The sequence below is a fragment of the Ambystoma mexicanum genome, chromosome 3q, assembly GCF_040938575.1.
Source record: "Ambystoma mexicanum isolate Mex_15411 chromosome 3q, UKY_AmexF1_1, whole genome shotgun sequence".
Lineage (NCBI taxonomy): Eukaryota > Metazoa > Chordata > Amphibia > Caudata > Ambystomatidae > Ambystoma > Ambystoma mexicanum.
Window position 1 is genome coordinate 1,116,772,076 of NC_090926.1, and position 27,639 is coordinate 1,116,799,714.

The 27,639-nt window shown below is 47.1% G+C and overlaps 1 protein-coding gene across 2 annotated transcripts in view; it reads right to left on the bottom strand.

The window, feature by feature from the left end:
* LOC138447657 (epoxide hydrolase 3-like) overlaps positions 1-27,639 on the bottom strand; it is a 374,419-nt gene that overhangs the window by 279,020 nt on the left and 67,760 nt on the right. For both annotated transcript variants that reach the window (XM_069603882.1, XM_069603883.1), the window contains exon 2: positions 18,601-18,876. In XM_069603882.1, the coding sequence (XP_069459983.1) occupies positions 18,601-18,843 (243 nt within the window). In that variant the 5' untranslated portion in view covers positions 18,844-18,876. The remainder of the gene's footprint in view (positions 1-18,600; positions 18,877-27,639) is intronic.

The following is a 27,639-nucleotide window of genomic DNA, read 5'->3' on the forward strand; positions in this document are numbered from 1 at the left end:
TGAAAGAGCGCATCGCTCCCTCATTAGAAAGCCACAGCCTGGACCTCCGCCCCTGCCCATAATAGCCAAGGTCCTTAACTATAAAGACCAGGAGAAGATTCTTGCCTTTTCCAGAGATGGCGGGACAATACAAAGAGCCTCCGCGAAGATATCGGTATACCCAGACTACACTTTCCACGGCCAAAGGAAAAGGGCCCAATTCATCGCTACGAAGCCAAGAATCTGGAAGGCAGGATTGAAATATATGCCGATATACCCGGCGAAGCTGAAACTGATCCATAAGGGCAATGTACTTTTCTTTGAGACGCCGATGGAAGCACAAGACTGGACGGATAGAGAGCAGGTCCCAGAGACTACAGAGCAAAGTCCACGTACCCGACGGGGGTAGCGAGATCTCAAGCAGGGGGGCCAGACAACATGGTGGAGGCAAAGAGAAGTGCAGGTGGAGGGCGAAGAGTGGACTACATTTAAGGGGTTGCTGAAAAGAAATAGGGAAGCAGACTAGATGAATCATTATAGCAGGAGCAGCGAGATTGGTCACAGAAACCCGGTAGGGGTAATGCTGAGAGAAGACCCTCTACTCCCATCAAGTTAGATCAGGGCTACCGAACAGTACCCACCCGTAGAGCGCCAGGAGACTAGACTACCGGACAGGTCGAATGGGGCGAAACAGTGAGGTCTTAGCGTGCTTGACACAGCAAGACAGGTTGGGCTTGAGTGTGGTTTGCGGGTAGTTGGGAGGGGGGGGGTTTGGTGTACAGGGAGTGTGGCCTTGCATACTTTGGAGAACATTGCATACACAAGAGCATCAAGAACTATATTAGACTCGTGATCCCCATGATACCCTGGCTTTCGAGGCATAATGGCTGACACAGTTAAAATCATGACATGGAATGTCAGAGGTTTAAACAGTTATGTGAAACGCCAGAGAATACATATGTATATTAAGAGGAACAAAGTTGGGATTGCACTCTTGCAGGAAAACACACCTAGATGCACAGAAACAAAGGAACCTGGCAAAAGCGTAGGGAGGGTCACGCTGGTGAGCTTCACAGACAACATACGCTAGAGGAGTCCTGATTTCGTTAGAACCACATGCATTGTGAACACGTATGCACCAAATCATGATGCAGCGGTTTTCTTCCGGTCACTATATGAAAGGATAGGCCCTTATAGAGATGGGTTGATGATTTGGGGTGGAAACCTCAATTGTACCATGGATCCTACCAAGGACAGGTTTGATGCCAAACACAGAAGACCGTCCCCCCACCCCCCAGCTACAGTGTTGGCCTCACTCCTAAAGCAGTTTCAACATAGGGACATGTGGCGTGTACAGCACAAGGTCAGTAGGGAATATTCTAATTACTCAGCCCCACATGGCGTCCATACAAGAACCGATTACTGGTTTACTGGAGAGGAACATATAATGGAATTTTCACAGGCGGACTATTTGGCGAGGGTCCTGTCGGACCACTACCCACTCTATGAAATGGAGGGTGCCTGCTCCAAGGCCGCCTGTGCCCACCTGGAGACTGCGTAGCAAGGCGCTGCTGGATGTAGCATTTAATGAACACTTTCGAAAGAGCACTGCAGAGTTTATTGCAATAAATGAGGGGAGTATACAACAGCTGGGCACAGTGGGGGCCGCATACAAGGTGGTTATTAGGGGGGAAATGATAACGGCATCAGGGGGAATCCTGAGGTCCATAGTAAATACCCTTACGAGAATGGAAGAAAAACAGAGTACTGGAAAAGAACGCCAAGGCAGACGCGGAGCATGTAAAGGAAGAAGTTGGACTGAGGCAGCATGCCTAGTGCAGAGGGACAGGCTGGGAAAGTTCAACCACGCTAGATAGAGAGAAGCCATGCACAGGGGGACAAATCCGGTAGAATGTTAGCTTGGTTGTGCAAACAAAAGGATAACAGAGCTCTATCCGTAATTCGGACCACGGGGAGGTGAGCACGTAAGCGGGCATCAACAAGGTTTTCTCCGAATAATACAAGGCACTGTATGCTAGCCCCTACTCAGCAAGCAAGGGCGAAATACAGGACACCCTAGACCTCATTGAACTCCCACGATTGGAGGCACAGCAATCAGGAATGCTAGAGGAACGCATAACCCCTGATGGGGTCCTTGCCACTATCAGAACGTTGCCCTCCGGGAAAGCCTCTGCAGACGCCTTGAACCCACTGCTCGCCAAGGTGTTCAATTAAGTGTATGACGTGGGAATCCTCCCAGATAGTATGAGAGCAGCCATGATAATCCTGCTGCTGAAACCAAACAAGGGGAGTACGGACTCTGGTTCACACAGACGAATGTCCCCGTTACACCAGGACAGTAAAATCCTAACCGCAATCCTGGCACACAGACTTAAGAAGGTGATCCTCCTGCTGGTTTGGCAAGACCAGATGGAGTATGCACCGGGCAGAAGCATTGCGGAAAATCTGTGCAGACTGCACCATGTCATTTACAGCACGAAAGACAGGGTTGCGCAGTGTGCTGTAGAATCTCTAGACGCAACTAAGGCGTTCAACTCCGTCCATTGGAAACGGTTGTATGCCATCATGGGTACGATGGGAATAGGGCAAACATACATGAAGTGGGTTAGGCTAATATACCCGGCACCGATGGTCAGGGTGGGGAACATGTACTCAAATAGGTGGCAACTACATAGAGGCTCAAGGCAAGGCTGCCCGCTGTCCCCCATGCTATATATTATTGCTGCAGAGCCTATAGCTGCCTACCTAAGAAAGGAATATGGGGATATTTTAATTGAAATAGACGGGAAGCAGCACGAGTTGTCCATGTACGCAGATGACACGTTATTGTACCCGAGTAACCCAGAGGTCAACTTGTCATATGTGCTGGAGGTACTGGATAACTCTAGCGCACTGACATGGATCCAGATAAATAAAAACAAGTCCTGTTTATTCCCACTGGCCAAGATGGCGACAGTGAAGAAAGAGGACTTGCCAGTCCTTCCCCTTCCGTGGAGTACAGAAACATTTAAGATACTTGGATGTAAATATATATCACAATCCTAAATTTGAGCATGTGTTCAACACATTGCGAGCCAAAGAGGGGCCGGAAAAATCAATGGAGTTCTGGAGTAAGCTGCCCCTGTCCATGGTGGGTAGAGCGGCACTGCCGAGGCTGATGCACTGCTTCAGTAATGTCCCATTTAACATTCTGAGGCCATTTTTTCGAGACCTAGAAAATCTTTGTAGACGTATCCTGTGGCAGGGAGGGAGGCACAGAGTGGCGTTGAACATATTACGGTGCCCATATGAGCAGTGGGGGGATGGAAGATTGCACATTTTCGAGTTGTACTTCCTGCCGTGTTAGTTACAACATGTGTTGAAATGGATGACGGACGATTCCATGACTGAAACAACTATTGCAGCCAGCCATAAAAAACTAGTACCTCAGGGATCTGATGTGGACCCCCAAGGGAGAACAAAAGAGTCACCCCAACCTAGTAAAATTGGGAATTCAAATTTGGAAAACCACCTGCAAAAACATGGGCATGATAGACCCGATCTCACCACAGGCCCCTATAGCGGCGATAATGGCTCACATACCAGGGAGAAGTAATTGGGTACGAACCAGATGGGAAGCATGTGGTATTGCCAAGATTGGGTACTTACGAAATGATAAAGGGTGGTCGACATTTGCCGAATTACAAGAGTTCACAGCCATACACTCTGGGCAATTCTTACTACACTGGGCGGTGTTGAGGGTGATGAGGGGGAGTTGACCGGGCACTAATGACGAAACAATAGGATATGAGGAAAAAGGACCTGCTCAGTGTATCAGGGGGCGGGCACTCCATTTCTATAAATTTATGAAGTATTGATAAAGTGAGACTCGAGAACAGAATTGAAATGCAAGGAGAGATGGGAAACAAAAGGTCTCCAGAAATGCTAGGTTACAGTTTATACAACTCTACATCACACATAGGGCATACATCACACCAGCGGCAATTGTAAAACCCAAGGGAGCAAGCAAACTAGAATATCCCAGATGCAGGGAGGAGGAGGCGGGGCCGATACATATGTTTTGGGATGCCGAGTAATGCAGGTTTTTTGGGGGGTTGGCACAAATGGCAGCCCAAGGGGGCATAGATCTGGAAGTAGAATCCCCAATGGCATGCATGCTTGGCAGTTATAAGAGGAGTGCGAGAAATAAACCTTTGAACAAGTTGAAAGATTTAATGTATATACTGGCAAAACGCAGCATAGCCATACGAGTGTGGCCAGATGGTGGGAAGATTTGAAAAGATGGTCAACAGCCAAACCGGAGTATGTGAAAGGGCGCTAAGAGAGCAAAAACAAGATCTGGGCATGGATATCCAGCAGTGGATTGCGTTGATTGTGACTCTTCAATCGAGGTGGGGGCGAAGAGGCAACGCAAAATGAAGAACTAGAAGCAGATTGCGCAATGATCTAATCAGAATGTATGCACAGGCGGGGGGATTTGGGTTGTTTATTGGGAGGGTTTGATATGTGATACTTTAATATGATTCCATGTGTAACTAAGTAGTTTTGTTGTTGGTTGGAACAAAATAATAAAAATTGTTTTAAAAAAAAAAAAAGAAGACTATCAATGCTCCTTGGTTGGATTAAGATCAGCCAAAAACATTTCAGTAAACAACTAATTAAAAACAATACATTCAGAAATAAGTCAATCAATTTTCATCAAGGACTTACAGGATAAATGGAAATAGCCAACACTCAATTAGAACTGATGAATGCAAATAGGACTAAAGAATAAGCATACAGAACAACAGCAGGACAGTGCAATCATAGAACCTAGCAAGAAACAACAAGAAAAAACTAGAAAAAGGACCTAACAAAAAAAAATAATAATAAATGAACCCGATAGTACACAGAGGAAGATGGACCGAGAAGAAGTCATACATGAACCAAAACTCAAATCAAAAGACACCACTGAATTTATAAAAGTTTTAACTCTACCTCCACTTAAGGACACTGGAAGGTCCTCAAAAATAAAAGGAATCAACGGCAAAAAGGAAACTCCGAACAGAACAAATATAAAAAAACAAGACAAGAAGAAAAATAGAAAAAAGCACCTCCGATAACCAAGTAGCAAAAGCAAACACAAAAGGACTTCAAACAGAAAATTCTAATACAAATAGCACCTATCTTTTTGAGAGGAAATAATCCATCACAATCGCATCAATACCCTGCTGCCGTTCACCCCCCGCCCCTCCCTTCAGCCTACTTCTGCAGGGGTCTGTTCTGATACATTCTGGTTTCACCATCACCGTCTTGTGGCCAATGCTGGATTTTACTTTTATGGACTTCATTGATTCACGGTGCATCACCCTTTCTCAGCTCTTATGCTGAACTTCCTTTGCATCTTGTATTCCTGGTGGCCCTGAATCATGCGGTTCCAATCTTCATCTTGTATCCTGGCTTGCAACATTGTGTTACTACAGACTTCTGCAATTGTATTTGCTGTTCCCACTTGCTTCTAAACTTTTTGACAGATTACTCTGTTCTCTCCTCCTCTCCCCTTCCCCATCTCTTCCTCTCATTTTCTTCTATGCACTTACTCTATCATAATTGTCCCTAGACCTAGTACGATAGCAACCTCGTCTGTCTACGCAACCCCCTGCACTATCTGAAATGTAGTCAGGCCAAGTACGATAGTTGATTTCATAGCCTTACTGCTCATGGGCTGTAAGAATGTCATTGTATTTTCCCTTGTTCCCGCGCTTGCCTTTAATAGCTTTGAAACACATTGTGTATAGGCGCTATATAAATAAACTATTTCATATCAAGATCCAAGCAAAGAAAATAGCAGTTCTCAGTGCGCATTAGATGGACAACAAATTGATCTCAAAAAGTATCCTGCAGCAGGTAGGTGCATTTGCTGCCGACCCTGCACCTCCAGAGAAAAAAACGAGGCGATTTATTTGGAATTGTAAACATTAGCAAAAAGGTTTATTTTTGGCTGCAATTCTGTTTGAGCGTTACTACATCGCGCTACCTGGCAGTACCTTTTTCACGATCCTGCTGCCCGTTTTACAGACCGTGTGTTTCCTGGGATTTTTTATTCCGCCTGCCCATGCAGCAGACATGCAGTGCTTTCAACATGGCCACCCTGCTTTTCCTCGCTGGGAGCCTGAAGTGTTTTTTTTCTTCCTGCGCTGGCATTGGCTGTTGAACTCTATTTCAAGCCAATCGGGGACCAGTAGGCTTTAGCCGGCCCCCTTACCAAGGCCCACTGCATCTGGTCTTGTTTTCAGTCCTTGACTTCGGAGCGTGAGGTCTTTTCAGCCTCCCACCATTCCATTCTACTAACCAGAGGAGCCCTGGTCTTGCCTGTCTGCTACAGCAGTATCCTGCAAGAGGTAGGTGCATTTGCTGCTGACCCTACACCTCCAGAGAAAAAAAAAAGGAAGTAATATATTTGTAATTTAAAAAATGTGCAAAAAGGTTTATTTTTGGCTGCAATTTGGTTTAATTTGAGCTCCGCTACCTTGCAGTACCTTTTTCACCATCCTGCTGCCCGATTCAGGGACATAGTGTGTTTCCTGGGATTTTTTTCGCCTACCCATGCAGCAGACATGCAGTGCTTCCAGCATGGCCGCCCTACTTTTCCTCGCTGCATGAGGCTGGGGGCCTGAAGTGTTTTCTTTCTTCCTGCACTGGCATTGGCTGTTGAACTCCATTTCAAGCCAATCGGAGGACCAGCAGGCTTTAGTCGGACCCCTTAACAAAGGACCAATCCTAAGGCCCCTGTCTGCGCCCAGGACTCTATTTGACTTGGGGTCCTCCTTGCATCCGAGCAGATTGACTACCTCACTCCTCTAAGAAATCTGGACTGCCTTGACATTATTACCTCCTGAACTATGGGTTAGTTCCCGCCTTCCTGTCCCACTCCTACCCCGTTTGGCTATCACTGTTCCTTCTGCCTGTTTCACCCATGTTGTCATTCTGATTGGCAGTGCTTCTTAAAACCATTTGCTAACATCTGAATCCCTAATTGTACATTCAAATTATGTTGTTTTTGCTATTTGCCTTAAAGTCAAATGTTGATGTTTGTGCTTTTCGCCTGAAAGTCAAATTTTGCATTTTTGCAAATTTCTCTGTCCTTTGCTTGTAAACTGTTGCTTTTCTGTAACTTGCCGGCCCAGTGACCTCACCACTCCTTTGTTCCAGATATACCTGCCTCAGGCCCCCTGGCTTATCCCTCCTTTCCCTCGCTTCCACTCCCATGGCACTTTCTGGCTCCCCTATCTTTTCCAACAGCTTCTCTGTTGACTATCCTTCCCTTCCCACCACGTCTGGCAGGAAGAAGTTCAAAAAGATATCCTGGCCTCCAACCCTGGTCCTCCTATTGCCGACACCTACTCTAATTCTTCCTCCAGAAAGACCCTCCCCGACATCCTCTTGTTCGTTCCTTCGCCAGATCTATGGACTCTTCATATGATCTCCGTGCTCTGTTCGACTCCTCTAAAGTCATCATCAATGTCTACCTTAATGGCACTGTCATGGTCCAAGACCCTCAAGTGAATCTCCTCTTTGATCGGTGCTTCCCTCGCCTCAATTTCCTCTCATCTCCTGCTGTCCCCTCCTCCCCTCCCTTGGCTAGCTTGCCCTCTTCATCATCATCCTCCTCCTCGTCCTCCTCCTCCTAGGGCTCCTTCCTATCGGCAGGGCGTACCTCTGATCTGTACCCCTCCCAGAAGGTCTTTAAGGCTGGCAACCTTCTTCATCTTGCTAATCTCAACTCTGCTGTCAAACACTCCTCTGGCATCTGCCACCACCTTGAAGAACTATACCTTGATGTCCTTGGTCTTACTGAGACATGGTTCATGGCCAGCTCTGTCACGAGCTTTGACACTCTCCTCCCTGATGGCGACAAGATCCTCTCCAAGCCAGATCCTCCCGGTCCAGTGGTGGTAGCCCTGATCTTTCCCGAGTGGATTCCTGCCTATCATTTCCACTCAGACCTACACCTCTTTTGAATGCCTCGTCTGTAGGCTCACACCTACGCCGTAGCCATTCTCTTACCATGGCTATGATCTATCGCCCTCCTGGTCAAATCACCTAATTTCTCCGAGTGGGCGAACCTTGCCTCCTCCATCCTGGCCTCTACCTCTCAACTTCTCCTCGGTGACCTCAATATCCAACTTCACTCTCCTTGTTCCTCCTCTTTACACTTCCGTGACCTTTGTGACTCCCTCTCCCTGTCAATCCTCCCCTCTGGCCCGACGCACTATGCAGGGCACACAAGGTCTTCATCTCCTCTGACCTCCCCCTCCCTCTGAGCACCCCTCTCCTGGAGTGACCACTCCCTCCTCTCAACTTTCCCTCTCTTGCCACCAGGCCAAGTGTACCTCAACATTGCCACCTACCTTCTTGGACATCGGGCCCATGAATCGTGTGTTATTGGAGGCTTTCGCCATCACCTTCCCCAATCCCCCCCCACCTCTGGACACTGCCCTGTCTCTGCTCTACTCTTCTATTTCTGATGCTCTTGCTGATGTCATGAGGACCCGTTTGAAGTCCAAAGCCAAGTGCCATTCCTGGTTTGACTCCGACTTAGCTACTCTTAAACATAAGTGTAGGGCGGCTGAGCGGAAATTAGGGCTTCTTGTTCATGCTCTGGCAAACTGGCCTGTCACCTGCTGCAAAGGAAATATCGACTCTCTGTCCCCACCAAGAAGAGAGTCCACATTCAAGCATGTGTCTCTGCAGCATGGAACAAATCAGCCAAACTCTAAAATCTGCAAGGAGCTGGCCAACCCTGCTGCAGTCTCTACCCCTCCTGTTGCCTCCCAGGCTCTTTGCAATGCCCTTGCCTCTCACTTTATCTAAAAAACCCAGGACATCACGACCAACCTCTCCTCCCCTCCCCCTCTTCTCCCCGCTCAGTCTGTGCATGCCGACCCTCCCTTGGCCACCACCCTTCTCCTTTCTCTTTCTTTGCTCTTCTCTCCCTTGATGAGGTTGCTAGACAAGTCCGATCTATGAAAGCCTCGTCACAACAGGTCCACCCAAGCTCCTCTAAAACCATCAAGGACCATGTTGATACCCTTGCTCCGGCCCTCGCCGATTTCTGCCCCCACTCCTTTGCCTCTAGATCCTTCCCCTCCCCACCCCTCTGAAGCACTCCCTTGTGCATCCTCTTTTCAAGAAACCCACAGCAGATCCTACTTGTTCAGCTAACTATTGCCCAATTTCCATTATTCCTTTTCTGGGCAAACTCCTTGACAAACTGGCCATCTCTCAGTTTAACCTTAATTCCGATTCTGTTGGCTGTGTTCACGACCGCCAATCTGGCTTCAGAGCTGCCAGAAGCACGGAAACTGCACTCCACAACATCTGTGAAGATCTTCTCGCCAACCTTGACTCGAACTTCCCTCTGTCCTCGACCAACTCAATCTCTCTTCAGCCTTCAACACAGTCAACCATACCATCCTGCTCAACCGTCTCTGTGATAAGCACAATCTCTGTGATGTGTGGGTCACAGTTGTATTCATCTCAATGAGATATAAAGAGAGCTACCAAAACAACAAGTGCAAGCTATGTTCTGATCAGTCCACACAAACACTCAAACATCCAATGATAGCAATGAGAAAAAAAAAAAAAAAACTCTGATTACAACAGCGTTGTTTTTGGGAAAGACTAGCTTCCAGTAATGAAACTGGACTGACACTCGAAATCTTAAAAATCCTTTAGAATATTAACTTGGCTTTTCAAAAGAATTGAATTTGATAAGTTGAATAAGACAAAAGAAAATGTTCTTGCTTGCAAATACACAAACAATTTGGACAAAAAATGCACTGCAACTAAGAGAATATAAAATGTTGAAATATGAAATGATTTTATTGAAACGGATACAAAGACTGAAGATCCCTTGAAGGATGCCCAGTCCAATGGATGGTACAGAAGTTCCAAGTGCATAGGTCACTATAGAAACAGTATTTAGTTTAGGTTCTAATGCCGGTTCTGGTTGCATGGCCCTGGTATGCGGTATGATGATGACAACAGGATCAGTGGACATTCGAGGACCTACTTCAGAGAACCCACGAACGGCAGAAACAGTGATGAGGATAGATGTGACAAAACAGGTCTTGGCCAGCTTTAGTGGCATGAAAGGGCTCCAGAGGCAGCAGGATGACCCCATGAGGAAGGGCAGCTGCAGAAGAGGTAGTCAAGATGTCCAAAAAAGGGGCAGGTAGGTTTGGCAGAGCAGCAATACAGCAATTGGGTTACAGCCAAGCAGCAGGTACTCCCAAGTCAGGTCCAGGCACTCTCAATGGAGCACCTGAAGGCTGTAGGCATGGATATACCAGCTACAATTACTGGGTGGCAGACAATTGAGATAAAACCATTTCACCATCAGGAGTACAGAAACCAGTCAGGATCAAGGATCCTCAGGGACGTCCCATCTCCCGAACAGCTTTCACACCAGTTTCAAGAAATGAATCTCCAGAATGGCATGGGTCTCTGTTAGGGAGAATTCTCAGAAATGTGTTAATTCCTTTGTACCTTAGAGACCTCCAGCTCTTTTTGCTGGACTTTAGGACTTTTTATATCTCGTGTGATTTATTCTCTGACTTTAATTACAGTATGTAACTTTCTAGACCCAGCACACACTATCTTACCATAGGGTGCTGGAGGGGTTACTTAGTATTCCCATCGTCTAGTTTCTCATGTAACATTTTTATGTTACCCTTTCAACAATTAATGGCTGGTGGCAGTGGTTTACTTTTTACTACCATTGTGTGTTTTACTGCGTGCTGCCTTCACAGACACAGTAAGGCACCCATGGGTGCCCATTACATCAAAATGGCCCTGGTCGTCTCTTTTCACCATTTCTTGTTGGAAAGGTCCTTCTTGAGATATACTCTGCGCGCCAAACCAGGTTTGGCCCCTTTGTTCGTTTTGTCTTTAGCGGGAGTCACGAGTGAAGACCGCCTCTGGCTCCAGTATGTCTGGCAGGGGACGGAAGTGAGGGAGGTGCCCGAAACTCGCTGTGCTTAATGCGCTTGGTTACAGGAATGCACCCAAAGGTGATAAGCAGGCTGGCTGTCCGGCAAGAGCAGCCACCCTGCTGTGTTATTGGCAGCTAGGCTGGAATGAATGGGAGAAACCTGCATAAAAGACAAGGCTTTTTGGCTTGGAAGGCAGAGTCGACCACTGGACGAAGGAATCCAAAGAAGAACTTGGAAGAGACACCTGCTGCAACTCCTGGACAGTTTGTTTGCCCGGTGAAGCCCTGCTGCGCTAAAGCTCCGAATTCGCCTCGACTAGAGAAGCTCTGCAAGGACGACTTATCCCTTTGAGTTGGTGGGACTAATCAACCCGTCTAGACATCCTCTCGAAGCTGGTTGCATTTCCACTGCTTCTGGAACCAAAGTGCCATAGAGAGGAACACCAGATTGTGTGCGTTGCTTTTAAGTCGGACCCGAGCACTAGGAAGATCCTCCAGACTTCCCTGATGCAGGACTGAACAAGCCTGAGCCACCTCAACAGAGTGCTAAACCCCAGAAGCAAGAGAACGGCAGAGTTGCTATTTGCTGTCAGACACGAGGAACTGAAACACAGAAGTACCGCCGAATTGAAGTTTGCCTATTACTGCCGCTGACCTTCCCACTGCAGAGCTGGAGTCCCCAGACGTCCTCTCTCTTCTCCCCACGACTGAGGCTCAGGAACAGGATCTGCAGAGCTGTACAGGAACCGAAGCCAGATGGAACCATTTCATCTAACCAGAGCTACTGTAAAGTCTAAGAGAACATACCTCTTGTGTAGCCTTACTTGCTCTCAGTTGAGACCGGTCATTGTTACCTCACAGAGTTGCTAAAGCTTTGCCCATCACAAACCTCCCAGCTTGTGGCCCTTCAAGTGTTCTATTTTCTTCAAACATTTCTAATAACTTTGTGCAAGACTTTTTACCTACCTACAAAGAAGATCTTCAGCTCCCCCTGACATTGTGCAATTAACATTGGCTGTCCTGGCTCCCTGAGTGACTCTTCTTACCTCTGACTTGGTGCTTTGGCCTTTTCCCCCAAGAAAGAGTTAATTTACTCTGCTTTGGAAGGTCTCTAAAAGTACTTATCCGTTTATGAATTATATGTTAACCTTTGTTTTATCCCCCTATTCTATCTTTTACACCAAACTCAGTATTGCTCTAAATGTACCCGCGATAAATCAATGTCCACAGCGTCCTAGCTATTTAAGTCTCCTGAGGGTGTAGGAAGTGTCTGTGTGTGATCCCCAATGGGTATCATCTGATTTAGGGAAACAGAGTGTGTTTTGAAGTGGATTATAAGTGTTACCTATATATTGCTCCGTTCTGAAGGCGTATATAACTGACTGTGAAATAAATTAATAATTGTTTTATCAAGAAACCTTGAGTTTAAGTGTTTATCTGAATAACTGTACTGTGAAACTGTGTCACAACATTACTGCTCACATTGACCCCTTCTTGAGATAAGCCCGACTACTCAGCCACACTACCAACCTGCGAAGTTCAGACTTATACCAAAGGTTGCGTTTCTATTGCCAGGAGGTTAAGGTTATTTCAGTGTCCCCAAAGGCTACTGCATACAATATTCCCTAGCAGTCTCAATAGATAGACATACAAAGGACAGTTGTAAGCCCTAGCTACCAATCCACAGTGGTGCAAATTTATTTGCGTCCAGCCTAGCTCAACTTTTACAGGGCCATAGGCGCACAGAGACACAGAGATATACACACACTGAAGTGGCCTGGACACCCTCCCCCACCACCTTTAGTCAGCAGCCACCTTTGAGGAGCAGAAGCACTGTACGGACCCGCGTACAGCAGAAAGTGAGTGCACTACACTGCCTAAACCTTCCACAATAGAGGTCACCCGGTCCACTGCCAGAAGCGCCTGAAAGCTAGAGGAGAGGAGCAAACTCAGACACTGCCCTCCCATATCCTCACAAACAGGGGAAAAGGACCAGTGTGCTCCACGGTGGTAGTGCATCAGAGACTTACCCCCATTAAAAACGGGGCAGGACCACAGTTCAATAAAGCAGGCCGCCCAGTACAGCAGGGACCTCCCAGAGCTGCCCACATTCATCAATTCCTGAGACAGGTCAGGACAGTTAAAGAGACTCAACAAACTCCCCCACCCTGGAGCAGGGGAGTCAGAGGAAGTCTTGAAGCAACCAAACAGCGCCGATAACACTCCCACAGCTAAGGCTTCCTGGGGCAGACACGAAAAACGTTAAACACATGCAAAGCGAGGGGAACCCCTCCATGATCCAAAAACTGCAGTAATTCTGATGAGATCAAGCAACCATGGCCGCAACCCAATCACAGGATACTCCTCTTATTCCAGGTGGAGACCATGAGACGTCCACCAAAGCTGATATACGGCTATTGCTCGAAAAAATACGGTAATTTAGGAACAGCAGGACCACAACTGTCACCGTACTCCAAGATAAAGTGCATAAAATAGAAGATAAAATTGAAGCTCTGGAAAACTTCCAAAACAAAAAAAATTAAAAATAAATAATCAGTGGACATTACGGAACTGAGGACAAAAGACAGACTCCAAGACCTTGAGCAAAGAAATCAAAATCTGGAAACCAAGATAGACAGAGAACAGAGAGAGGAGAGCAAACACAAGGATTCAAGGCCTCAAAGAAGCCCCAAGCGAGACACATGCGGGCCTAGAAAGAAGAATCAAAGGCGCTCAGAACCGCTCTCCTTCCCACTCCCTTTAACCCAGATATTGCATTCGAAAGGGTGCACCGAGCTTGACCCCCCCCCACCCCTTACCCCAGGAGGCCCTCGCTCAGTCCTGGCAAAGTGCCACCATTACAGGCACAAGGAGGAAATTATTAAGCAAGCCAGAGAAAGAGGAACCATCGATTTCAAGGACTCGAGAGTACAAATCTACCAGGACCCGTCAGCTGAAACACTAGCTCGTAGAAGGGCATGTCCCCCCTCTGACAACCTGGCTAAGAGAACGAAACACGAGATACAGGTTGTGCTACCCCTTTGCACTTACGTTCTCATATGCAGAAGAAGAGTACAGAGTAATCTCAGGAGAAGAAGCAACCAATGTGGTGAGAGGACTGCAAAACAAAGATGGCCTAATAGAAGGCAAAGAAATACCATCCTCGTCGGACCCTGCTAGAAAACCAATCGGTCCCAACCACAAAGAGGCCGCTCAAAGGGAAAAAGGAAATTCACAAGACTAAACACGCCTTGAACGAGAGATGTACGACTGCAAAGATTCAATAATCCACTGGGGCCTGGGGGGGCTACCTGATCCGAACTTGCAGCAACAACTGATTGGAGCAACACCTATATACTGCAGAGGGGAATGAGAGGCCAACTTCCCGGCCGCCAAGACGTGAGCCTCATATCCCTCCTTCGCCCCAGGGCCCCACGGCGCCAATGCAATCCGGGCTGGGCAAACAACCACGCTGGCGTTACGCTCTCATGCTATGTTTATAATGGGTACAAAGGGTACTGGAGGCTGTACGTGTTGTGTGGCCCTATGTTGACACCTAGGGTGTCTCCGATGTTAGGAGAGGGCCTTTTCATCTTCTTTATCTTTCATTTGTTCATAGGGGGGTGGGGTTTAGGGGGGTCCGTCCGAGACTCAAGGGGTCCAAAAGGGAAACCAGGAACACAGCAGTACAGCAAAATTGAAACATGACCCAAGCAGGCACAGCAGAAGAGAGGGCAGACGCTGCAGACACAAAATAGAAACCTACTAGCGTGCCAGAGAGGGGTAGACAAGTGGTAGAGTAGTCAGATATGGTCCGCTGGGTCCTAGGAAACCCGCAGAACACACGACTCCAATGGCGGGGGATAGTGTGCGAGTGGGCACCCTGAATATCAAAGGCCTCAACTCACAGCAAAAAAGAGCTATGTTGGTCAGATTGTTTCACCAGGCCTAGTTAGACATCCTCTTTTTTACAGGAAAAAAAGTACAAGCATAAAGAGGAGTCGCCCTGAAAGGGAGAAACCTGGGAGGTACAGTATGGGCTTCAGGCTCTGAAAAAAAGGAGGGTCGGCATCCTATATCACTCCACACCTGAGCTTCAAATAACGCAGACACACAGAGACCCTGGTGGATGAATCCTCTTGGTTCAGGGACTCATCAGGTCCAAAGCGATTACCCTATGCTCGGTCTACGGGTCTAATTCCCAGCAACTAGCCTTCTGCAGGGTCCTCTTTGGGTAACTAGACAGAAAGGACAGGCTCCTTAATATGCGGGGGAGACTTTAACCTCATTATGGACCCAGACTATGACTGAAAGTCCTACAGACAAGGCGCCGTCCCACCACCGCACAGGAAGGCCTTTCAGAACCTGATGCTGGATTACTCACTAGTAGCGCGCGGAGGTCCCAACAGACAGGCAATACATGTTCTACTCTTCCCCTCCCCCCAAACCTCCAACACCAAACTCATTCTCGCATAAACTACCTCTTTCTTGAAGTGGACCTCAAATACCTAATGAAAGAAGCCACAATAGAGGAAGTGGGATGGTCAGACCACGAGACATGGTCACCGTAGACCTAGACCTGGGTCCAGGTAGGTTGATAGACAAGCGATGGACGTGCAATGATACGCTCTTTAAGGACAGGCTCTTCAGGGTCTCTCTAGACGAGGAGGCTTGCGATTTCTTCAAGAGAAACGACACAAGAGACATCCCTCATACTACGGTCTGGGGGGCAGTGAAAGCAACAATGAGAGGCTTGCTAATGGCGCAGGGTGCCTCAGCTAAACGAATAAAACTCCTCAGAGAATCCCAAATCAAGAAAACAATAAAAGAAGAGGAGACAACCCTGAGGTGGGAAAACGGCGACTCCTCAGAACTTAGAGAGGAAATAAGAAACCTTAGGCAGGAGTTAAGAGGTCTGGCAGGAGAAAGCCCTGACTCACCCAAGATATGTGAAGAAAAGATATTTTGAAAAGGGCGATAAAGCACACCTTGCTCGTAGCCAGACTCCGATAGCCGAGAGCTAACAGGGCTCTCCTCAAAATAAACTCCCCCCACAGGAAACACCTTGACAAAACCAACAGATCACTGCTCGTTTTGCACGATATTATGAGCAGCTCTGCACTTCAGACTGCGATCCCACGCCACAAGCGCAGGCAGAGTTTATGGCCGGAATCTCAACCCCTCTACCCCCCCCCCCCAGAGACAATCCTCCGCGAAGGACAAAATGAATGCCCCCATAATGTCGGAAGAGGAAAACAAAGCCATCTCTCATCTAAAAGCAGGTTTGGCACCGGGCTCGGACAGTTCTAAATCGGCCTACTACAAGAGGCTGAGAGGTGCCCTCACCCCATGCCTAGCTCGCCTGTTTAATGACATCATGGCCACAGGAGAAGCTCCATCATCATTTACAGAAGCTAGGCTCATTGTAATACCAAAAGACGGGAAAGATTGGTCTGTACGAGGCGCATTCCAACCTATCTCATTGCTGAATGTGGACGCAAGTATCCTAGCCAACAGGCTGAGCCACGTCCTCCCCCAACTGGTCCATAGCGACCAGGTGGGATACATGAAAGAAAGACAGGGCGCCGACAACGTCCGAAAGACATTGGACCAAATAGCATCCATCGATGCACTCAACACCAACCCCACATTGATCTCGGTTGATGCCGAAAAGGCCTTTGACCGGGTGGAATGGTGCTTTATGACACAAATCCTACATAGTGCAGGGTTGGGCCTGGAACGGGTAAGAGGTGCACTAGTGCTGTATAACAATACTCATGCAAGAGTCGGAGTCAAGGGAGTTGCATCATCCCAGTTCACCCTAACCAGAGGAACCAGGCAAGGAAGACCCCTCTCGCCGCTAGCATAAATCCTGGAAATGGAACCCTTGGCCCAGAGCATTAGAAACGACAACAGGATACAGGGCTTTAAATAAATATGGTAGACATTATAAACTTGCCCTGTTCGCAGACTATATAATGGCCTACATCACCCACCCCACGCAATCGATCCCTGTCCTCCTATAGAGAATAGAGAACTATGGAGCCCACTCAGGAATCCTTATAAACAGCACAAAAACAGTGGTCTCCCCCCTAACAGCAGATGCCACACCACCAGCAGCGAACCCAGCAAATTGGGGCCTTAAAGTGACACAAGATGACCTACGCTATCCCAGGATAACGATAACCAGACAATTGCAGGAATTATTTCACGCCACTACAAACCACTCTGGGCCACAATACAACAGGATCTAGTAAACTGGGGGAAACTTAAACTCTCACGGGCAGGTAAATTAACTGTCATTAAATTTAACATCCTGCTGCGACTCCTCTTCCTTTTCCAATCCCACCCCATGATTCTTCCAGAGTCCTTTCTCACTACGGCCAAAGGCGTTTTATTGGCCTTCCCTTGGGATAGGAAAAAACCCAAAATCGCATACAATACGCTGATTCTCCCAAAGCAGAAAAGAGGTTTAGCATACCCAGATTTCTCCGTATATTACAGAGCGGCACAAATGCGAATATTAGTAGACCACATCCAAGAGTCGACAACTAAACAGTGCGTCAATCTGGAGAACGGCCTCTTCACCCCGGTGACCCTGGGAGAGTGGCTTTGGCCCCTGCCAAATCAGTCCCATAAAAAGCTTGAGAACACCCTTTTTTGGGGGCACTGTGGTCTACATGGAACTGAAAGAACCCAAACATGACGGGGGTCACAACTTGGCCATCCCCTCTCAGCTGCATTTGGGCTCACCCTATTAGATACTTCATAGTAGACTCGAATCGCTTCCAGGCACAATACGAACAAGGGCTGGTGAGGGAAGGCCAAATGTGGAAGGACAGGGTCTTTCTGACTAAAGAGGAATTGGAAACAGCGCAGCAGGGCCTAACCATCAGACCCCTCCCATTCCTGCAACTGAAAGGGGTCCTCACAGATTTGAGGTGGAAGGGACAGCTGCAGCGCCAGCTCACCCCCTTTGAAAATAGATTAACCACCCAATTTGGCACAAAAGGCCTTATATCAAGAATATATAAAAGACGTTCATAGACCGGGACCACCTGCCACCACCACGAGCAAAGGCAAACTGGGAGGCGGCTCTGGAGTGGGAAAACATCAAGAGGGCTGAAGGCAATATACAGGGCAGTACAATACAAAATGCACAATTGAAGGATCCTGACACAATGGCACCTAACCCCCAACGCTTGGCCAAGATGGATGCAGGCATTTCCCCGTACTGCTGGAGGTTTTACCGTAATTAGTACTTATTGGCACCAGTGATGGGATTGTCCCCGCATCCAACTGTTTTGGATAGAGATCCTTGGGTGGATTTACCATATAGATTGCATCCATAGAGAGCTTTCCCCCCCTCACAGTCCTATTCAGGGTGGTTGTTCATAAAACAGTTAAAACCTACTGTTGATCACGTTCAGCGATTATGACATGAGAAAATACTGCATTGAATTTGTTTTTACCTGATGTTGATCACAATAAACATTTTTTTTTTTCAAAAGAAACCTATCGGATTGTGGGACAATCATTTCAACTCTATGGGTTTTTTGTTAATCAACCGCACGCTAGCAACACCTTGAATTAATTGGACCAGAGTTAATTATAAAAGGTACAACCTTGATTCGCACATAGCAGTGCTGCCCATAAGTGTTGTCTACGAGGCAACTTGGTGCCGTTTCTCTTGCCTTCCACTTGAACGCCCTCCTGGGTCCCTTTAGTATAAGAACCATGGCGCTCAGAGAATACAGGCCAGCAGCTAGGAAGACAGCAGCGTAGATAACCAATGAGTAGAAGAGGCTGGTGAAAAACAGCACAATGCGTGTTGGGAAAAGCAGCACGGAGGACAGAAAGTGGCCCATCTCGTAGCCATCCAGCAACAAATTCCTCTCTGTCTGTAAGAGATGTGAAATACACATTAGTGTGATGCACCAGTTCAAATAAACCCCAATGGGGCATGGATCAAAACTACAGAACTATGATTGTGCTAAGAGCAGGAAGATCGAATCAACACATAGAAAATGGAAGCATCCAGTGCTCACCACCCACAACAGGGAACAGTACTGAAAAAAATAAACAAAATGAATATCGATTCACATGTATATCATCATTTACATGGAGATCAGGACATTTGTATTTCAAAACCCTGACCGGTAGTTGGGCTTCACAACCCAATCCATAAAATGGGCCATTTTGAAAGAAAACACCTTCTTCCCAAAGAACCTAAAACACATATTTGATATTCTGTAGCCAAACCGTGGATCAAAATTGACCTAGTAAGCATGAGCTCTCTCTATTGGAAGGGTGCATCAAATAAATTCCATATTAGGTCAAAATGAACAAGTTACTTACCCCAGGTAACGTTCTTTCGATTGGATGTTCCTCCCACGTATTCCTCATCTTTCATAATTATCTTCCAACTCTTGTTTTTCCATGTTTAGAGGAATTACTAGTGCCTCCTTAGACTTTAGAAGACTCAAGAGTGCAGAGTGCAAAACAAGTAAATTCTGCAGCGGGGTAGGTTGGGAGGGGCGTAGAGGAATATGTGGGAGGAACATCCAATTTAAATAAAGTTACCAAGGGTAAGTAACTTGCTCTTCGAATGGATTGTGTCCTCCCACGTATTCCTCATCTTTGATAGCATTCCAAAGCAGTAATAATCTTGGAGGTGGGAAAAGAATTTATATCTGCCATTATCATGGACAGAGTGCAAGACAGCTTTCCCGAAGGTTCCCTCTCGAGTATCCAGGGAGTAATGTTTCACAAAGGTGTGCATGGTAGACCATGTGGCTGCCGCACAAATGTCTTTAATAGGTACTGATCGCTGAAGAGCGTAAGTAGCCGCCATGCCCCTGGTACAGTGAGCAGATATGGGTTGTTTGACCAAAGTCAAACAGTTTGCAATGGAACGGATGATAATAGATTCTGTCGCAACTCTGTTTGACCTTCAGTCAAACAAACCCAATCCCCTGTCCCGAAGCAGCCCTATATTAATCCCTCTCCTTTACTTACCTTCTACCCAGTCACCGGTACTCCTTCCACTTCCCCGCAGCGCACGTTCCGTCCATCAAATGTGAGCTGGAGCGAACGCTACAGGGTCCCCCTTTTTATTTCCTTACTCCCCTGCTTCCCATTTCAAGCGAGCGGGGGACACCCCCACAAATCCCAAAGCCTAATATATCAAACATAGGGAGTGGGGGACACCCGATAAGCCTCGTTGCTCATGTTCGGTATATTAGGCTGTGAACAAACGGTACTACCCAGGTTCAAAATAAATAAAGAATAATTCTTCCAAAAGAACATGAGTAATTTGTTTGCTCCATATGGACAGTTTTATTCGAACAAACTGGGTAATACAGAGTGAGCTCTTAGACCCTCTGGGGGATCTTTACCAGCCAGTCTATATCATTCTTGGATAGCCAGAATAATCCATCTGAATAAAGTCTGTTTTGTTATTGCTAACCCCAATTTATGACATGTATATCAGATGAATAATTGGTCACCCTGGTGAATTTTTTCCGAGTTGTTGATTGCCATTTTTCCTTCCCCCCACCCAACCCTCCCTTTCCCTTCACTCCTCAGACCTACATTCTAAAGTCTCATTCAGTTCTTCTGTGGCCACCAAATAGTTAATCTATGTCCTTTGTTTTCGGGTTTTGGTGGCACCATTGTATTTCGATTTCTTTACAGTATGTCCAGTTTTCTAAATTTTTGGGGGCACCATTGCATTACATAGTTCCAGCGTCGATAGTCTAGTGCCAATCCCCATGGAACTCGTCTCTGTCCCCTCTTATTCCATATGTGATCCATTCCATCGCAATTATACCCCATATTTTGCAGAGCCAGTCGATGTTTGTAGGGGGCTCCTTCTGTTTCCATTTCCAGGCTAAGATTTTTCATGCCGTTATCAGTAGAATCGTACATGTCTTGCGCTGTGGTTTTGACAGAATCTGCAATTCTGATTCAAAGAGGCCACACATTGATTCCTTTAAGGAGTACGTTGGGAGGGCCCTGGATGATTTTCTGGGTTTGGGTTTTGATGTCTTTCTAGAAACTTTCTAGCCTCAGGCAGTTACACCATACGTCTCCAGTCCCATCTCCCTAAGCAGCCCATCCAGCATTCCTGGAATACCCCTGGATACATAGCGTGCAGCTTTTCAGGTGCGTAGTGCCATGCACCATCATCTTGTACCAGGCTTCCCTGGTCTGGATGGATTTTGTTAATTTCGAGATTTGTGCCCAGAGTGTTTCCCAGTGGTGTGTGGGTATTTCTTCCCCCAATAGCTTTCTGCCTTAGTCCCCACCTTGCGTTAAGCCTTATAAAGCCGATACCAGGCCATGTGTTTGAAACAGCCCCCCCCCCGCCCCATGTGTGTGGTTATGAATTTTTAAAAAGGGGTCAAGTCTCTCACCTGTGCTTGGTGCACCTCTGGTCGTTTCAACCAGTGTCTCAATTGGTAGTATTCTAGTCTGTCATTCTCTTGCAGGCCCATCGCTCCCTTGCAATGTTCGAAGGATCTAACCTCTCCCCTCTCGAACATGTCTCCCACCTACATGCAGCCCACTGCCCTCCACCTTGCAAAAGCCCCTTGGATCAATCCTGGGGAAAACAGCGGATTTCCAAACATGGGGCGGTTGGGGGGTTGTTTGAGAGGATAGGCTTGTAGGTAAGCGGCCTTGCTCGAGTAGTCCATCCCATTTGTCACAAGCCGCTAGGAGAATGTGGCTCATCCCTATGTTTCAAGGTCTATCTCGCCTATCCAGCCACAGCACATCCCGTAGGGGAGTCCCCGCTAATTAGACTTGTCGTTGGTAAGCTTCCCGTGCTTAGTTGAGCCGCAGCGTAATATCTCTCCAGGTTCGGGAAATCAAAGCCACCCTTCGCTTTAGGTACTACCAGGGTCTCCAGAGCACCCTGGGAGGTTTCTTTTGCCATACAAAAAGGGTTAGAAGCCTCTTCAATGATTTGAAGGAGGTCAGTATTTTAATCGGTAGGGTCTGAAAGAGGTATAGGTCTCTGGGGAGTACGACCATTTTTATTGAGGCCATTCTGCCCATTCAGGAGATCCGTAATGGGGTCCATCTGTTCATGTCAGTTTTAAGGTTCGAAAGTAACTCGGGGAAGTTGACCGTGTACATGGTAGAGATGGAGTTTGTTAATTTCACCCCCAGGTAGGCTATTTTATCTGTCACCAGTTTGAATGGGGAAATTCTCTGTAGCACCCTAAGATGGTCTCGCGCTAGCCCTAAGTTTAGGAATTCCGATTTTGCATTGTTAATTTACAGCCCTGATACTTTTTCTACCGCAGAGAGTTCCTGTATTAGCTCTGGTAACGAGGAAGTTGGTTGTGTCGGGTCAGCAACATGTCATCAGCAAAAGCTGCTATTTTATGTCACTCACCCCCAAAGCCTATCCCTTGTTTCAACGGGTTGTACCTGATGGACTGTATGAGTGGTTCTAAGTAAAACACGTAGAGTAGCGGGGTCAGCGGCCACCCCTGTCTCGTACCACGCGATATTTGTATTTTTTGGTATAAGCACAAGTTAATGGAAAGTCTCATAGCGGGATTATAATAGATGGCCTTAACCATCTGTAGAAAACGCGGGCCCACTCCCGTCTGTTCTAGTATCTCGAACAAGAAAGACCATTCAACGCTGTCAAATGCTTTTTCAGTGCTAGCAGGGCCGCTTGCATCTCGCTTCGCTCAACCTTTTCTATTAAGTGGGACATTCTTCTTGTGTTGCCCCACGTGTTTCTGCCCCGAATGAACCCCGACTGGTCAGAGCATATCAATTCCGGCAACATGGGATACAATCTAGCCGCCAGGACTCCCATGTAGATCTTGGCATCGAGGTTTAAGAGCGCAATGGGACGATAGGAGCCACAAAGCTTGGGGAACATTATTACTTTGGCATCTGACATAAAAGGGGTCACCGCACCTCTCTGTATAAATGAGCTAAAGAGATTCACCAGTTTCAAGCTCAGTATGTTTTGGAACTTCTGGTAAAAGCATGCAGAGAACCCATATGGACCCGGTGTTTTATTTCCCGGGAGCCCTTTGATCACCTCCTCCACTTCTTCCTTCTTGATTTCATCTTCTAGTCGAACTCTGTCTGTGGTGGAGACTTTGCACATGTCAGTACGTCCCAAGTAATTTTTTACCTCGGTTTGACTAGGGTTATCAGAGTTATATAGGGAGCCGTAAAAGGTTTCAAAGGACTTCATCTTCTCTGTTGTAGTTGTCACATCTAGCCGATTCAGAGACGTAATGGTACTGCTCACCTCTGCCTTTCGCAGCTGTTTGCGCCCCGTTTACCTGTATCCAATATTGCTGTTTGGTAAGTAATAATGCTCTTTCTACATTTTTCGAGATCTGAATATTTATATTTGTGCTCTAGTTTTTTTATTTTTTATAGTTGGTCCTGTTCTTGCTCACCGCCAATGTTTTTGCGGCCGACGCTCTCTGGGCCTCTAAATCCCTGCCATGGCCTCCCACACTTTCCACTTCTGGGACTGAATAGTTATAATCTCTCCCCGAAGCACCACTTTAAATGGCTCCCAGATTCCTTCCTGCAAGGTTTAGACACTCTTATTCTGCTCAAAGTACTCCTCTATCCTTTCTCTCAGTTTACCCTCTATTGCCTCATCTGCCAAGATTTCTTTCGGCAAGGACCAGGCCCACAGACCCCTACGGGGATCCCACCTGCGTAACGCTTAAGTAAACAGTACATGGTCAGACAGCAGATTGTGCCCAGGCCATTGTCCACTATTTACCTCAAGAGACGCCGAGACCAAGACATCAATCCTAGAAAATGTCTGGTATACCTGAGAGAGGCACGTGAATCCACTCTCAGCCCCTTCACCTCATGCCACACATCTTTGAGGGTTAAGTAAGAGATGTCCCATAGGTGCTTAGGTGGGTGAATCGTGGTATGTTTTATCATAGGTTTTATATTTAATGTTTTATTTGGATTTGTAAATTCAATGCATTTTCTTTTGTTAGACTATTAATTGTTAAGGTTGAATAGCTTGATTTAACCAATAAACAAAACAATTTTAAAAAAAGTTAAAGCACTGTAGGAGGGACTTACAAGCTATTATGACTGAGTACCAAACAGAAAAGTAACAAAGCAGCAGCCTTCTGGATTCAACCTGCATGTTTTCAAAAATTCTTTACACACCTATACAAGGATAACAACTTATTGCTTTTGTAACTTTGTCCTGAATGATCAAACCTGTGAAATGCGACTCCTCCCCCGCCAGGAATGCTTAAGGAGCCTGATATAGCAGAACACTACGTCAATGAAAAAAAAGTATTTTCAATAAGTATTTTCAGCAATTTTCTTGACATTACTTCCCCTTTAACTGCTTTTAAGTAACAGATTTCACTTAAGTGTCCCTCAGCATCTGCCATCATTGTGAAAACCTACTTTCTAAAATGGTTTCAAACAGTCAATTCTACCGAACTGCACATTCAGGAGGTTCTTTTGTGACACTGTACAATTTACGCATAGCATTCTTTCTGATATACTATGTCCTATGAGCACCTTTTGGAGCGAGACGCACACTAAACTTCAGTTTCCATTGGCTCGTTCACTAAACTGAACAGCGTCATATCTTATGATCTCCATCTTCAGACCAAACAGTGTGCAAAAGATGCTTCTTACCTGCAGGTCTATTGCAAAAGAAGGCAACATTCAGGTTTTCAACTTCCAGCTCAGCCATAACCCTGCCTAGCGAGCAACACCTATTTTTTTAAACCCTCAACCTGTATGGAACCATAACTACTGCAGTAATGTGTGTGCCCGACATTCCCTCCACCCCCACCTCCTTCCCGTACCCCATCCTGTATAACCATCAGACAAGGCATATAACCAACTGTGAATGATCAGAGCATAAAGTGGATTCCGTCGGCGAGCCGGGTGTTACTTCTGGACACGCAGGGAAACATCTGAACCAGATAAACAGTCAAGGAACTACACCGAGCCATTGAGATCTACATCATCTCGGAGGCGATGGTTGCAGGACCCGCAACTTTCTTACTCTCTTGTATCTCCCTTCTTTTCTGTGTCCCTTCGGCTGGGCGAAGGCACTTTAGAAACGTGCTTGCAACTGGTGCTGGCTTTTCCGGTCTGGCCGAGTGTCCTCTTTTTTTGTAGTTCTTGAAGGAGCTTATTGGCCTCTAAACCCTGGTGGAGAGCATAGCTCTCCCCCTTGTACTCGAACACCAGAGCGAAGGTGAACCTCCATCTATAGCGTACCCTCTTTTCTTGGAGCCATCCAGTCAAGGGCCTACACTTAACGTCATTGGATGAGGGTATACGAGGAGAAGTCCTGGAAAATGTTTACCTGCGCTCTGTCCTAATTCTATATTACCAACTTCTCTTGCCCTTTGGCGAATTTCTTCCTCGTCTCTATAGTTGAGGCACTTTGCCACCACTAAACAAGGCCCCTCGCCAGACCCTGCATCCCCATTGATCCTATACAATCTGAATTCTCTCTCGGACGTGGTTCCAAGTAACTTGTGTCGCAACCTCTCCAGCGTCCGCTCTAAGTCCTGAGCCGTTTCCGGTTCTTTACCAGGAAGTCCCCATATGCACAAGTTATTTCTTCTTTCCTTATTCTCGATGTTGTCCATCTTGCACCGGACCTCCTTCCTTTACGTTCGAGCTCCTCAAGCCTTGTCTCTACTCCAACCTCAACAATATCAGCCGAGCGTTGATTATGCCCCAATGTGTCAATCCGATCTTCCACTTTTGTGAGGTGGCCCGTGAGCACCTCCACTGATCCTTGCCCCTCTGCGCAGAATGGCTCCAGCTCTGATAATACTGCATGTATGTCCTGCTGCATACCTCCTAAGGCCCCCAAGGTCCTTCATGGCATCTTGGGTATGTGACACAGTGGCAATGTGATACCTCCTTATTTGCTTCAGGGTACTGCACCTCCCCAGTCACTTCCTTTGGCCAGTCCCATCCTCAACTATTTGGTGGTGGGGGCAGCAAAACAAACACATCCAATGTCAGGCTTACCTCATGAATCCACACCGATCCACAACTCGAGTGTGGGGCCAACTTCAACCCCAATAACCCTCCACTGTGTCCAGCACAAGCCCTCTAACTTCAATAGGTGATCTGCCCACGCCAGCATATACAGACCAGAGGGAGGTCTGCACCATCCCCATGCAGAAGAAGGCTGATGGTGTGTGCCTCCAGACGGCACGGGCCTGCAGCAGGCCTCACCCCTAGGAGCCACCACATAAAGTCTGTTTTTTGCTCCCCTCTCCTCACAGGGGGGCAGCGCTGCCTATCCGGTGGGATTACTTGCAACCTGGGTTGGGGGCTGCCCGACAGCTACAGTCCCCCAGTAGCGACTGGCGTGCTGCAAAGGCAACAGAACAGCCACAGAGTCCTGCTCCACCACCCCCTCGACCCCCACTGTTGGCAAGGGGGCCCCTCCCTCACATTCCCTCTCCAGGCTCAGTGACTGCTCAGCGCGGCTCCCGCTCCTTCTCTGCTTGGATCAGGGCCTCAGTCTTCCCCGGGCCCAACGTTGGACCTTCAACTCTGGCAGAACATTTCCTGTTGGGGCCGTATAGACAGCTTTAGGAGGCGGCAGGCGAGACTTTGCTCAGCGATCTCAGTTATAGCGCACTCACACATTGCTCCAGTCGCTCTATTCCTGCCAGTCAGGGATTATTAATCCATCATTTTATCTAAGCCAGATTCAGAGCTCTGTATTTAAGCAGCCATTGTCCTCCACACCCCCTAGTGGTCTCTGTCTGAGGTTTTAAGGTATCCCCCACATTGGGAAATTATCTGTACAAAGTTTTTGTTTCTTTACTGTTAGCGCCCATGCCACTCCTCTTACTTTCCTTGGTCAGAGCCTTAGCCTTTGCTTGCTCAGTCTTTTCCTTGGCTGGAGTTTTGGCTTTTCTCTCTGTGTCTTTTCTTTGGCCAGAGCTTCGGCATCAACCCCTTAATGCATCTTTCTTGGCCATGGGTTCAACCTTTTGTCACTCAGTTCCGTGCCACTTTCTCATTGGTCACAGGTTTAGACTTCTCTTTAGTGGCATTCTCAAAGGCCAACACCTTTGACTTTAACATACCTTCACCCCTCCCTGTAGAGATGGTGCCCCCACTAACCATCTTCTCTTGCTGGAGTAAGTTGCTTCAGTCACCCTCATCTCCAATGTCTTTTAATTCCTTGCTACACTCTATCCCCCAGATACCCCGGGAGTCTGTGTATCCCGCTAGTCTTCTCCCCCTGCCCCTTTAGGGATAAGGTGCTCTGCTCACCCTCCAACCCTTCTCCTTTGTATCCTATTCCACCTTTCCCCACTCTCTGGGTTTTCTGTTTTTTATCCACCTTCCACCACTCTAAAGGGCTTACAGGCGCAACTGAAATTAGATCCTCCTGGACACAGTCCTGTTTTCTTGATCGAACCATCATCCAGCTCACCAAAATTACAACTCAGCAATTCTGTATTCCAACACTCCCCTTAACTTCTGTCCTGGGCCTTAACATAGGGCTTGGAATGAATAGCTTCTCTCGGAGAGGCTAGAAAGGTCATGTATTGTGTAATGCTCAGTGGGAAGGATGGTTTGTAGATCAGAGTCTAAGTTAGAGATAGTTTTTAATAGGTAAGCCACAGTTTTAA